The sequence below is a fragment of the Danio rerio genome, chromosome 16, assembly GCF_049306965.1.
Source record: "Danio rerio strain Tuebingen ecotype United States chromosome 16, GRCz12tu, whole genome shotgun sequence".
Taxonomy (NCBI): Eukaryota; Metazoa; Chordata; class Actinopteri; order Cypriniformes; family Danionidae; genus Danio; species Danio rerio.
In genome coordinates, this window is record NC_133191.1 from 54,774,338 (window position 1) to 54,789,853 (window position 15,516).

The 15,516-nt window shown below is 35.4% G+C and overlaps 1 protein-coding gene across 1 annotated transcript; it reads right to left on the reverse strand.

Moving 5' to 3' along the window:
- etfb (electron transfer flavoprotein subunit beta) lies at window positions 1-14,379 on the reverse strand. Its single transcript, NM_212998.2, is given in 7 exon segments — window positions 1-490; window positions 753-961; window positions 3,542-3,700; window positions 7,752-7,814; window positions 8,297-8,455; window positions 11,151-11,309; window positions 14,310-14,379. Coding segments are annotated over 6 exon segments (765 nt in total). The 5' UTR covers window positions 14,364-14,379; the 3' UTR covers window positions 1-490; window positions 753-790.
- Between the last annotated feature and the right edge of the window lie 1,137 nt (window positions 14,380-15,516).

The window sequence follows — 15,516 nt, forward strand, 5'->3', positions numbered from 1 at the left end:
TGAAAAAGACGACTTTTTATTGTCATCGAACGATACTGTACAATCAGGACTCATTCAGAGGCGCTTGTGGTAACGTGATTTACTCTCTCTTCATGCTGAGAGACACTGTCCGCAAAACAACACAACAAAAATCAACATCAATAAACCATAAGGCTCAATCAAACCCCACTGATAACCGATTTTTAATGACAGGGACACAGCACAGATAAAGTCAATGCAGATTTGATTCTGAGTTAATTATTAACAGCAAATGTGATGGCTTGTTAGTGCATTCGAAAGTGTCCCCAGAAGTGTACTCTTATATTCAATGCACGGAAATATTGGTTGGAACGGACGGCTGTGGGTGGATGAGTGTCTCTCAGCATCCAGACGAATGTAAAAGAGTCATAAACACAGAAGAGCAGCATCTACATCAACTACATGGGTCTGGATTTGTTACTGGCCTCAAGAGTTTGATCAACATTGAGCTCCGTCACCAGTGATGAAAGACCTTCAGGAAAGAAAACAAGACTTTAGTCATTACATTATATGCAGCTGAAGACAAAACGGTCCAGTTGTTAAGTCGTGACGTATAGAAAACTGTTTCCTAGTCCAAGCCTCTACTCATTTGAATGGGGTATATGTTTTTCATCTTGTTTAACGCTTGAACAACTAAATGAATGCTTAAGTCTATTTAATTGACTGTATTTTAATTACATTACAACATAATTAATGTTGAATAAATGATCGAACTGTATGAAATGCTGTGTTACCGTCAGTATGAGTCTGCACTGTTGCTCCTCCACATCTTCTATACTCTTCCAGCCTCTTTGAGTTTTCCCACCAGATCCTCCACCGTCTCCACTTTGACTCCGGCTTGTCTCGTTGGAGGTTCATCCACCTTTAGCACCTCCAGCCGCGAGCTTACGTCTACACCCAGATCTGCTGGCTTCACCATCGCAATCTTCTTCTTCTTCGCTTTCTACACAGGTTTAAAAAAAAGCATATCACTACCAATCAGGCATGTGAGGATAACTGGTTTCAAGGTTTACCACTGTTTGGAAAAGTCAAGATTCTAAAACCGTAAAAATGTTCTAGTATATCACTCCTATGGTATATGTCAGGCTTTTTTTTTACAACTATTTTATTTAGTTTATTAGGACTACAGTATCTCCAGCAGAAAAGGAGCCTCCACATCAAAATCTACTGGTCAGATTCAGCAAACATCTGAAAAACAAAATCGCTTATAAACCAACATCCATGCATGTTGTAGACCCGAACAGTGCAGTAGCTTTACTTTATATCCACAGAAAAGACAGATATCCAAAGATGCCTTTTCAAGTTGTAATGAAATCTGTTTTTGAAGCTAATGAAGACAGCAGAAGTCAATGATTTATTTTAATTATTTAGCCTGACATGTTTACTGCTCCTAAATATTTTAAATGTTTCATAAAACAAATATATATATATATTTTTTTTTAAAAAACATCTGGTAGAGATCAAGATCAAGATGAAGAGATGAAAGATCAAGCCTTCTTATTTATGGCTCCTAAACTCTGGAATAGCCTTCCTAAATATGTCCGAGGGTCAGACACACTCTCCCAATTCAAAACTAGATTAAAGACCTATCTTTTTAGTAAAGAATACACTCAGTGCATCACTTAGCGGGTTTCCACACAGGTTTCTACATCTTGTTTATATACACTATGAACAGCAGCTACGCTAATTATTCTCTTTATTCTCCATTTCCACTAGGGGATACTCATCCTGAGGCCTACAGACTATGCAGAGTCACTGATTCAGTCCAAGATTAGCGACGAGATGATCCCAAGGTTTCCATATCCTGGACCAGGCCGTATCCTGAGCAGCTGCTGTGGTGGTCACGGAGGAGTGGAGAGCATGAGACTGATTCCTGTGAGGCTTCAGGGACAGACGAGTCTTCGCTGAGGCCCAGCTTCCAGCCTCCGCCGCTGAGACTGCAGCACTGCACAAGACGTTTGGCCAGTGGAAAAATTTGAAATGGTCGTGCCAAACTGAGTCTGGTTTCTCTCAAGGTTTTTTTTTCTTCACTTTCGCCAATATGTGAAGTTTTTTTTCCCTCTCCGCTGTCGCCACTGGCTTACATGGTTTGGGATCGGTAGAGCTGTGCATCGATGGATTTGGTCTTCAGTGTTTAGGCCCTCAGTAGTGATTATTAAACCACACTGAACTGAGCTGAACTAAACTTAAACACTAAATACTGAACTACACTGTTCCTATTTACTATGATCATTTATGTGGAGCTGCTTTGAAACAATCTACATTATAAAAGCGCTATACAAATAAAGGTGAATTGAATTGAATATATTGTGCTCAATGGGGAGAAAAGTTGTTGTTTATTACCCAGATATTTAAAAAGAATATATTTTAGAGCAGTAATCACAATACCGTGATATTTTTATCCAAGGATATCATACCAGAGTCGTAAGCCGGTCCATGCCTACCACTAATAGTTAAGCATGCCATTTTGCGGAGTCAATTATTATTCCTTTTCCTGCTCATCTGTATTTCTTTAACATAAAAAAACACACACACATTCAAAAAAATTAAATGGTCCACATTTGTGTGACATTTTACTGAAAAAACTAAAAAAAATTATATTTGATATGAACATGTTTTTAAGATTCTTAACAGTTTTGTGAGAACACAAACATTGCATTACAAAAGTTTAGTGTAAGGACGATTTAAACAAAAAAAAATCTACTTTTATTCCAGAAGGATGCATTCAATTTATTAAAAAAAGTCTAAATAATAACTTTTAGAATGCTACAAAAATAAAAATGGCTGTTCTTTTAAACTGAAATAAAAACAATAATACAGACAAAATGTACAGTATAATAAATGGACATTAAGAATAATTTAGGAGTGAATTCTGAAGGACCACGAGACACTGAAGACTGGAGTAATGATGCTGAAAAATCAGCTTTGACCCACAGGAAAACGTAACATTTTATAATTTATTCAAATAGAAAAGGCTTATTAAACTATAATATTTAACAACTGTTTTTACTGTATTTTATTAATAAGAAAAATGCAGACTTAGTAAGCATAAGAGACTTCTTATGAAGACAGAATATTTGTATGTATTCTAAACGTGAAAGCAATAATATATATTATATATGCACACATTATAATTTGTTTTATATAATTTCTTTGGACATGTGACCAAAAAATAAGGCATTTTCATAAAGGTATTTTTTTTAAATCACAAATGTATTGAGATTAATAAATCACCCTAATGCTTTTTTGGGTTAAAAAAATCTATATAAAAAAAAATTAAAAATAGTTTTCCAAATGAAGTTCTAACCAATGCAAATTACTAATTAAAAATTAAGTTGACATATTTACATAAGAAAATTTAAAAATATCTTCAAGGATCTTAATATTCAAATTACTTTTGGCATAAAATAAAACAATTCTATATAATTTTTTTCTAATTGTACATATTAGATTGATTTAAGCATTTTTTAAATTGAACCTTGTGTTTTGAGCAACTGAATGTAGTGTTTTGTCATTTCTGTACCATGATGTTGGGCAGTGTGGCGTATCTGGGAGTGTTGAGCCGGAGATCAGCCGTCACTACAGCGGGCATTTTGATCTTAATGGTCTCCAATCCACCATCTATTTCTCTCACCACCTTCAGCTTGTCAGCTTCAAAAGCCAACTCGGATGCAAAAGTGCCCTAGAAAACCATAGCATAATATTAATCTTTAAACAGTTCAGAAAAAGCACATAGATATATATTCCTAACAGTAATAACATCTTCTGAGAGACACTACTCATGGTAAAACACTGGATTGTTCAAATTCTAAACAAAGAAATTTTTTATTGACCCTTTCTCGAGCAAAGAACTATTTACAGTCTCATTTTTCAAATATTTCACAGAGCTATGATATTTTTCACAGTATGTTCTATTATCTTTTTCCTCTGGAGAAAGTGTTGTTTATTTTACTTTTGCTGGAATAAAACTTTTGAGTTCAATAGTATTAGCCCCTGAATATTTTTTTTTCAGTTGTCTACAGAATAAACCACCTTGCCTAACCTAGTCAAGCCTTTAAATGTCACTTTAACCCTCCTATCGTGTTCACACCCTTACTTTAGAGTTCCCAGTCAAAAATTGACCGGTCTGTTTTAACTGCTCTTATATTAGCACAAAAATTATTTTTCTCCACCAAATTTTTATTGAACATTCTTTAGCTGTGAACAATGTCTCAAAGTAGTATTTAACATGAATTTACAGAATTAGACATAAAATAACTGCAATGAAAATAAAAACAGGTGCTGAAAATATATTACAAAATGAACAATAGATGACAGAAATCAAAATACTTTGTTTCGTTACTAATAGACTGCTCGCTGAAATAACTATCACAGGGTCTGACCAAAGAAATTGACATTTGAATCCATCTGAATGATTTATCAACCAGCAAAGCACTAACAAAATGCTATGCTTTCCTGTGTTCTGAGTGATCGAATTTTCAGTCCTTCAAGTGGACTCCTAGCACTAGTTATACTTTGGTCATTTTTGAGTAAGATAATAGATAAATATATTACAAAATGAACAATAGATGACAGAAATCAAAATACTTTGTTTCAGTACTAATAGACTGCTCGCTGAAATAACTATCACAGGGTCTGACCAAAGAAATTGACATTTAAATCCATCTGAATGATTTATCAACCAGCAAAGCACTAACAAAATGCAAAATGCTAATGCTATGCTTTCCTTATTTTTTGAATTTTCAGTCCTTCAGGTGTACTAACATAGGGAATAGTGACTGAGGGTATATAAAGTAAGCATGGACACAGAACTAGCACTAGTTATACTTTGGTCATTTTTGAGTAAGATAATATCAGTCTAATATAATAAAATATCTGTTGCTAAGCTACGCTAAAAGTGCTCCTGCTGGACTCAGAGACTGACTGAAAGAAAGAAAGAAAGAAAGAAAGAAAGAAAGAAAGAAAGAGAGTGAGTGAGTGAGTGAGTGAGTGAGTGAGTGAGTGAGTGAGTGAGTGAGTGAGTGAGTGAGTGAGTGAGTGAGTGACGTGTTTTCTGTCTGGTGAATGAATTTAGCCTGGATACCCATTCATTTCCTATGGCTGTCACTTTTCAACGGGAACACCACAGATGTAACAAGGTTGATTTAACACTCAAAATGCAATGAAAGAGTTGATCATAACTTTTATATGTTCAAATGCATAGTGTGGAGGATATCATAAGGCCTTGAGGCAATCAGATGTAAAACACAATATTTATGAGTGATTCATCGTAGGGCTGCTCAATTTTGGGAAAAATCATAATCACGATTATTTTGGTCATAATTGTAATCACGATTATTCCAAACGATTATTAGTTGAAGTCAAAATTATTAGCACTCCTGAGAATTTTTTTAAAATAAATATTTCCCAAATGATGTTAACCAGAGCAAGGAATTTTAACAGTATTTCCTCTAATATTTTTCTTCTGGAGAAAGGCTTATTTGTTTTGTTTTGGCTAGAATAAAAGCAAATTTAAATATTTTGAAACCTCTTTTAAGGTCAATATTATTAGCCCCTTTAGGCAATATATTTTTTGATTGTCTGCAGAAGAAACTACTGTTATACAATGACTTGCCTAATTACCCTAAGTGAGCCTTTGAATCACACTTTGAATCACACTTATCTACTAAAATATAATGTACTGTCATCATAGCAAAGTAGGGTTGTAACGGTATGAATTTTTTACGGTATGATAATCGTCTAAAACAATACCACGGTTTGACGGTTTCGCGGTATACGGTATGTTACAAATGTTACAAAATAATAGAACAGTGAAGCAAATTTGACTTTTCCCAAATAATATATTTTTAGTTACTATAAACAACACCACTTACAATGAACAAATAAAAAATAAGAAAATAATAAATAATGTGTCAAAGTCCAAATAAAGTCCAAATAAACATGGTGCAAATCCTCAGTAAAAAAATAAATATAAATATTTACTATACTATAAATAGTTACATAACGAAACTAGATTCAATATGGAACATCCTTAGGTTTTATGTGCCAGCATGGATATGGTTGTCTGTGGATATGGATTTGGATATGGTTGTCTGCAATGCAGACAAACAGCTGCACCTTCATTTGCGTCTTTTGAAAACAGCAAGAGCAGCAGTTCGTCTTTGCTGTGACACTGTTTTGTCATGTTTCTGTGCTGCTGTGCATGCAAAAGTACTTAGTATGAGAATTATTTCATGCAAAACTTTTTTTTTTGCGTTTTATTTAGCCGCGCATAAATGTATGCCTATCTCTCATTCCGTGTTGTTCAAAAAGCTCATTGTTGGTCCACAAACAAAAGCGAAACCTATGCTTATTGGTTGTGATATAGCGAGTTTGAACCAATCTGGGCATGGAGGAGGGACAATGCACCAATGTATCATGTCTGGTTTGTCCGGAGACACAGTGACGAGCGTTTCTTTGTCAAATCAGCGTTGTCAAATTTTGATGACGTAACCGCACTGATTCCGGAGCCTCTGAAAGTCCGAATGATATGTGAGATTCTCTTCTTTATGCCAATCTTTGAATTGTATGAATCGGATTAGCGGATTAAAAGTTATTAAACATTTAAGAGCAATACTTATTTTTAGCCGCGGGCGGCTGCCTCGGTCTTTAAGGGTTAAAACCGTTGATATGCAATTGTTCATGGTATGATAATCGTGCACGTTCAAATCGTGGTAAACCGTCATACCGGTATATTGTTACAACCCTATAGCAAAGATTAAAATTATTAGAAATGAATGATAAAAACTATTATGTTCGGAAGTCTTCCATTAAACAGAAATTGGGGGGGAAAGGTTGTTAATATTCAGAAGGGCTAATAATTCTGACTTTAACTGCATATATTATTTTCCTCCCTGCAAAGGAAAGAGAAATAAATACAATAAAATAAAAATATGAAACAAACTGTGCTTTTAGCATCTTCGCCGTAAGAAAAACACTTTAGCTACAAAAGTTTTCAGTCAAGAAACATAAAACAGGCGGCAGCTGTGCTCTGTCACTTTAATGGTTTCGCTTTCACGTGTCTTTTGATTCTCAACTCGTTTGTTTATTACAAAATGAGGGTCAATATGAATAATCACTAAACACCGTGTTTTGACACCTATTTGAACATTAAAGCGCTCGCGTTAATTACTTTAGAATTAAAGAATTTAGAATTACTTTTTTACCAAGTGCAGACCGCATGCTTCTGACTGTCAGCACGCCGCACATACATAAGCATGCGGTCTTTCGTGCTTTTAAGACCAACAAGTGAGGACAACTGGAAAGGGGGCGGTAAATAATGGAATAATCTTTTATCTCGATTAATGGTTTTTCATAATCGTTAGGAGCCATAATCGAAATTAATTGCACAGCCCTAATTCATTGGTCAAATTTGACCCTAACACGACAGGAAGGTCAAGCTGAACACTAAAAAATCTAGTCAAATATTATGTATTGTCATAATGACAAAGATAAAATAAATCAGTTGTTAGACATTTATCATCGAACAAAATGTATAGATGTGCTGAAAATACACCAAATAATTTAGTATAAAGGTGCTGTAATATGCCCAGTAACATGCCAGGTTTTTTCCCAATGAGTGTCCTATAAAGAGTTTAACTAAATTAGATGTAATAATTGAGGAGATAACAATCTAAACTGTAATTATTACATTATTTTAAACTATTTTACATAAAATAATGTAAATGATATACCTGTGGCCAGTCCAGTAGAGCTGCAGTCATCTGTCCAGTTTGATTGCAGTCATCATCTATGGCCTATTGAATGTATATTAATATCATCCCATTAGTGTATGTTCATTTGTTCATTCATTTTTCTTTGTCTTCGTCCCTTTATATATTTATCAGGGGTCGCCACAGTGGAATGAACCGCCACCTATTCTAGAATATGTTTTATGCAGCGGATGCCCTTTCAGCCACAACCCAGCACTGGGAAACACCCATAGACTCTCTCATTCACACACACATTCATACAATATGGCTGATTTCATTCACTCAATTCACCTATAGCGCATGTGTTTGGACTGTGGGGAAAACTGGAGCACCAGGAGGAAACCCACGCCAACACGAGGAGAACATGCATACTTCGTAGAGAACTGCCATCTGGCCCAACCAGGACTCGAACCAGTGACCTTCTTGCTGTGAGGCGACAGTGCTAACCACTGAGCTACTGTTCCTTCCCTAATGCATATATTGTCTTTAAACTGCACAGTAATTAACAGCTTATGAGTGTCATGTACCTGTTTCCCCAGAATAATCAGACTGGCTTCTTCCTTTTTAGCGAGAGCAGCTAAAATCTTGGAGACCTGTAGAGGGCCGAGAGTCTCGTAGTCTTTTCCGGAAACTTCCACATGAATGCCACGGTCTGCTCCCATGGCCAGAGCCGTCCGGATTGTCTCCTGCAAAATAGATAGCACTGTCATTAAATGCGATTTAATATTCTCTCCTAATGTAGGAAAGGAAACGTCAATTTACTTGAGACAATGCCATTTTTAGTTTATTTTACAATTTAATGTACTCCTGTGATAGTAGATAGTCTGACCACAACAACATTGAAAAAAAAAAAAAACTTACAGCATGATTTTTTTTTTACTTTCTGCAATTTATACTGCGATATACACTCACTGGCCACTTTATTAGGTACACTTACTAGTACCGGGTTTGACCACCTTTTGCCTTCAGAACTGCCTTAACCCTTCGTGGCATAGATTCAACAAGGTTCTGGAAATATTCCTCAGAGATTTTGCTCCATATTGACATGATAGCATCATGCAGTTGCTGCAGATTTGTCGGCTGCACATCCATGATGCGAATCTCACGCTCCACCACATCCCAAAGGTGCTCAGTTGGATTTGGATCTGGTGAATGTGGAGGCCATTTGAGTACAGAGAACTCATTGTCATGTTCAAGAAACCAGTCTGAGATGATTTATGCTTTATAACATGGCGGTATCCTGCTGGAAATAGCTGAAGATGGGCACACTGTGGTCATAAAGAGATGGACATGGTCAGCAACAATACCCAGGTAGGCTGTGGCGTTGACACCATGCTCAATTGGTACTAATGGGCCCAAAGTGTACCAAGAAAATATCCCCCACACCATTACACCACCAGTCTGAACTGTTGATACAAGGCAGGATGGATCCATGCTTTCGTGCTGTTGATGCCAAGTTCTGACCCTAGCATGCAGATTGGTTTGGATAGACTGGAATGATTTTGTAGGGGAGAGCATTTGCATTAAAACTATTATAAACCAATTAAAAGCAAAAGATAAAGTAGAGCAGGGGTCACCAACCTTTTTGAAACTGAGAGCTACTTTTTGGGTATCCATTAATGTGAAGAGCTACCAGTTTGATGCACACTTAAATAACAGATTTGCTCAATTTACTAGTTATGTTATTATTAATAATTAATGATATTCATCTATGTGAAGACACTGATCATGTTAATGATTTCTCACAATAGTTGTCAACAATGATTTAACAAGGAAACTGATAAATATCAATATGCAACATGTCATTTGTCTGAAATAGTTTTTTATATACAGTATAACTTCATGTCATTTTCAGTTTTACACCAATGCAAGTGTGATTTAAAAAGTGTTTTATAGTAAAGTAAAAAAGGTAAAAAAAAAAATATTAGATGCAGCTTTCTGGTAAGTGGCACTATGATGAGCTATTTTTAGAACAGGCTGGCGGGCAACTCATGTGATCCTCGCGGGCCAGGGCTCGAAATTGCGACCATTTTGGTCGCATATGCGCCGGAAATTTTATCTATGCGATCTCAAAATATATTTGGGAGCATTGCTGCGAGTGCTTAAAATTGTTGCGTGCGACCAGTTTTTACTGCAAAATGTTCACCACATGCGTGGATTCGGTTAGACATTCATGCAGAATGCATCTCTAAGCTCTTTGTTTGCACTTGAAACGCGAAACGCAGCGCTCAGGAATGGTTTAAAACAGTTGTCATGTCAACTTGCTGCAGTAAACAAAGTCAAGTCCGTAATGCTTGCCCCGGCTTCGCGCTCTTCTTATTGGCCCACCACTGCTCTAGCACTGAACGCGAATGATTGGTTAATATCAGCTGTCAATCACTCAGTCAGCGCCTGCTGGCTTCGGATGACAGAGAGCTACTACCGCGAAAAACTAAAGCGCTAAAGATGAGAATGAAGATAACGCGGACAGATTTATTAAATAATGACACATCTTACTAGTGATCATGTGCTGAATGTTAATCCACCATCTACACTTTTCCAAGAGTAGAAGACTTCTGTTGGCTTCAAGTCCACTATAAAAAGTCTGTGGGATGGAGTTTTCAGGTAATAATTTGCTGTTTGCCACATCTATCACGAGAGCTTCTGTTTAATCCTTCATATAATTGCCAGATGCTGTCCGCCGTGCAAGGGGCAGCTATATGTCAAATTTAACACCACGTACACCATCGCAAACGGGCTTACACTGAGTAAATTAATATCTCTACTCATAAAAAGACCGGTATGGCTATTAACATGACGTATGCATATAATAAGTCAAAAGCATCAGTGCAATATCAGACAGCACTTGTGAGAACAGCACAGTTAACGTTATACCGTTAACAGATTCATTCAAGCAGTGCTTGCAGGGCCGGTGAGCGCTCCGTGTATGCTTTGGTCACTCAGTCATGTTATAAAAATCTATTTTCTTGTGATAACGGGATTTCGTTGAGACATATTTTCCTCACGCACGCATATTTATATATATATATATATATATGCTTGTTAGTTTGATTACTGTTGATTTCAAATACAATAAATCTGTTTGTATAAAACTTGTAGTAACGGTGCTCATAATTGGTGGGTGCGACTAAATTTTGGCTGATGCGCCTCCATTTTTAAAGTAAGGAGCACTGGTGCTACCAAGCAAAAAGGTTAATTTCGAGCCCTGCGGGCTACCTGGTGCCCACAGGCACCATGTTGGTGACTCCTGAAGTAGAGTACATATATAAATGAAGGAGTATATTGTGGAATCACTCGCTGCGATATCGTTGTTAAATCGATATATTGGGCAGCCCTAGTATAAGGGTGAGACTTCGGATCCAGCACTAGGGTCTCTGTTACCTGGACCTGCTGAGGGCCGCAGCTGACGGCCACAACCTCCTTAATCAGCTTCTTCTCCTTGAGTTTGACAGCCTCCTCCACTGCGATCTCACAGAAGGGGTTCATCGAGTGCTTCACACCGTCTGTGACCACTCCAGTGTGGTCAGGCTTGACTCGGATCTGAGAGGGAGAATGGCAAAACAAGAAACACAATGCCATTATATGACTTTTCACACTTATGTGGGTCAGCTCATTATCATGCATAACAACACCGAAGGATAAAGATGGTGACTGAACTGAAGGCTTTGCTCTATTTCTACAGTATCTATGCTTGTGATTTGAGTATTATATCCTACCCAGATCCATTCCAGTACAAAATCATCCCAATCTAAAATGGATTGAATTGTCTGTTTTAGTTTCCAATATCACTCAGCCTTAATGCACAGCGTTGTGTATTTAAAGCGGGTTGTTCACTCAGTTATTTAAAATGTAAATTTACTCGCCATTTACTCTCCCTCAAGTGTTTCCAAACCTTTACGAGTTTCTTACTTCTGTTAAACACACAAGATGTTTTAAAGGAAGTCAAAATCCTGTCCTCATTGACTTTCTTAGTAGAAAAAATAAACAAACAAATACTACGGAAGTAAATGATAAACGGTTTCCAACATTTTACAAAACATCTCCTTTTGTGTTTAACAGAAGATAGAAACTCGGGGTCCAACAAGTAAATGATGACAGATTAGCACCTTTGGGTGAACTGTCCCTTTAAGTAACAGGCGATATGTTTGACTTCAGATGACCTGTTCAAATACTATGCCAAAGGTAGCATGAAGGACACAGACAGACTCTGATATCATTAAAGCTTCTTTCATAATCTAAGGCATGCAGACAACACACAATAACCTTTCAGCAACTCAACAGCTGATATTAACATCACATTATACCTCCAAATCAATATCCATATATATTAGGATTATTGGATCATAGATTAGTCTAATCTGCAATTCCATGACCTCCAAACATAAACGCAAGCTTGTATATGTTGAATATATTCAGCTTATACTAAAAAAAAGATTTTCTGCTGCTTGTTAAAATAACTTAAATAAAATGAGCTGAAACAACATTAATTTTAGTTTTTTTGGGGTGACAAAATAACATTTTGGTGAACTTTTTACTTTTTACTGGAGTCTGCTGAAGAAAATGATCTTTAAAGAGTAAGATTGGACATTTGACACTGTGCTGATTAACTTGGCTGATCAATATGACCTTACAATCAATAAATAACAACACACACAGCAACCCATTTACTATCTGATTTATTTATAATGGCAACAACCAGAAGAGTACAAGTCTACAGAATAAAGTTGCTGCTTCTAGATAAAAAAAAAAAACACACAATAAAATGCAACTAATTTCTTAAGAAAACTATCATTTACTTTGGATATTTTTTAATCTTTAACTTTATTTAGTATAAGTTTGAATAAAAGTCAGACAAATTAATGAGTGAAAAGGGATGATATTTTACGGCATTTACTGAACACAGTGTTTATGACACATTTGGCCACATAAACTGCCCTGAATACTTAATTAATATTAAATAAAATTACTTTGCATAAAAGCCTTTTGCAATACAGTTTATATCCTGAAAATAAACTTATCCCAGCCACATTTGTACTGTGAGTGTTGATACTGCTTCCCATAAAATTATTATTAAAATACTATAATAAAAAATATAATAATAATAATAATAATAATAACAATAATTATTATTATTAATGATTATAAGTGCTCTCATTTAATGTCAGCTTGAATTAAAAATAAACAATATATTAAATAAATAATATATAACATAACAATAATAAATTACTAATAGATTACCCCTTTCCCATACAATTTTAATAGATATAACTGAAAAAATGTTAAACAGATACACTATCATACACAGTGCATAGTAAATTCCTTTGAACAAATGAATGAATATATAAATATAAATGAATGAATTGAATGAATTTTATATATATATATATATATATATATATATATATATATATATATATATATATATATATATATATATATATATATATATATATATATATATATATACGTGAGCAATTCCATGCAAATGTCATGAAAAATAAAAAGTTCTCATAAAAATACGGAAACTATTTCTGGGTTTTTTGTGTAAGCAAGTATTTTAAAGTACTTTAGAAATACTCAAAAATGCATCTGTCAATGTTTTCAAAGTATTCTATTTGATTTACCAAAGTCACAGAAGTGGCAATTTTACATCTGTCACATACATAATGAAGAGATGTTACATCCACAACTACACTTTTTACCTCATAAATGTGAAAATATAAAATAAAGTCAATCATTTTAGTTTAATAGACAGCCGACTCTTATCCTTTTGATTATTATTGTTTCTTTTGGATTCTTATGTCACATCCATAACGCATGTTTATTTTCCTCATTTTAAATACAAAACATGTTTACAAGGTGATGTTTTTCTGCTCTTAAAACTTTGTGGTCAGTTGTTCTTTACATAAACAGTTGCAATAATATAATGTTAACATTTACTTTCTGTTTGAATTTACGTTTTGAGATTTTACTGGAAATGTCACATCCATAATTCTGGAATTGCTCATAAATAGAAAAATTGTGCAATTTTAGGTAGAGACAACAATAGATGTTAATGGAGGTTTTACAAATAATTTCAAGTTTAATATAACCGTGATAACAACTTTATTAATAGCATAAACTCAATCCAACCGTCTTATTTTAATACTACATAGTATGAATTCCTAAAACATTAGTTCATGTGTAATTGTTTGGATACTTTTTTGGATGTATTGCATTATGTTATGTCACACAACCAGTTCAGGTACTTGTTTACAAAACTAACTAACTTAGACAAGTCAGACAACAAAAACAGCTCATATTTTAGACTGCGAGTGTGTATGTGTAAGTAGATTTGCTTGAAAACAACATTTACAACATTACAAAATTACAAATTATTACAAAAACAACATTTTTAACGCTGACCTTCATCCCACAACACTCCTCAAACCCCATTCAACAGAACAGCTGGCGATATGGCGTACAAATTAAGCCAACTAGGTGTTTATTCATAATTAAAAACATCTGATTGAGTTTGCTGGAAGATAATTTGACGTATACCTTGACTGCATAGTCAATGACCCGTTTAACTCCGACCAGAACTCGGGCGCTCATCGTGGATCTTTGCTCTGACGGTTCAGTAGGAAAATCCACCCGGAGTAGTGCTGCTGTGACACCGTTTAGGGCGGGCTTTAATGTACGCCCATTTCGACAGCCAATAGAAATGCGCAGATCATAGAGATGTCAATCAGAAACTGAGGTTTGGCCAATCAGCGACTCTGAGTGTATATGCGCTCTGACTAAACCGACTGATTTTGTGTTCCTACACAAGTAGGTTAAAGGTCGCGTGAATACTGTGACTAAATGCAGGACTGACAGCACCTATAGAGCGCACTATAATTACGAAATACGTATAAATAAGTGATGACAGAAGTGAAATTTGATCTGACTTCGAAACAACCAACAATATTCGCAAAATGAAGCCCTAAACAGCACGTTAAGGACATCTGCTGGTCAGTGAAAGGATACCAGGCAAAAGTAAACACGATATTATAAACATCTTATAGTAATAATGAATTGTAAACGATAATGATGTATTTGTACTTTGTATATCTATTGAAAAAAATCGGTTTTCTGGATTTTCTATTTGAGGTTTAGTAAATCGTAACATGTTTTATTCAACTGATTTATTGAAAGTAATTCCTGCCTATTTTAAATAAGTCAAATAACCTTAAACGATGGAAATTGAAATGAAAACCAGATTAACAATATCATTATAAATCACTGTTGGCAAAATATCTGCCAATATTTAGTTTCCTCCGGGTGCTTTGGTTTCCCCCACTCAAAAAACGTGTGTGAATTGGGTAGGCTAAAACTGTTCATAGTGTATGTGTGTAAATGAGTGTGTATGGATGTTTCCCAGTGATGGGTTGCAGCTGGAAGGGCATCCGCTGCATTAAACATATGCTGGATAAGTTGGTGGTTCGTTCTGCTGTGGCGACCCCAGATTAATAAAGGGACTAAGTCGAAAAGAAAATGAATAAATAAATGAAATTATTTAATTTTCATTTTTATTTTCACCGTGGCAACATATCGTCCTTGGGAAATTGATAAATAAAATACTGATAATATTTATTCATTCATTCATTTTCCTTCGGCTTGGTCCTTTTATTCAACTTATCCTGCATATGTTTTATGCCCTTACAGCCGCAACCCAGTAGCCTACTGGCAAACACAACCTCATACTGATTACATTTCTTCCATATTA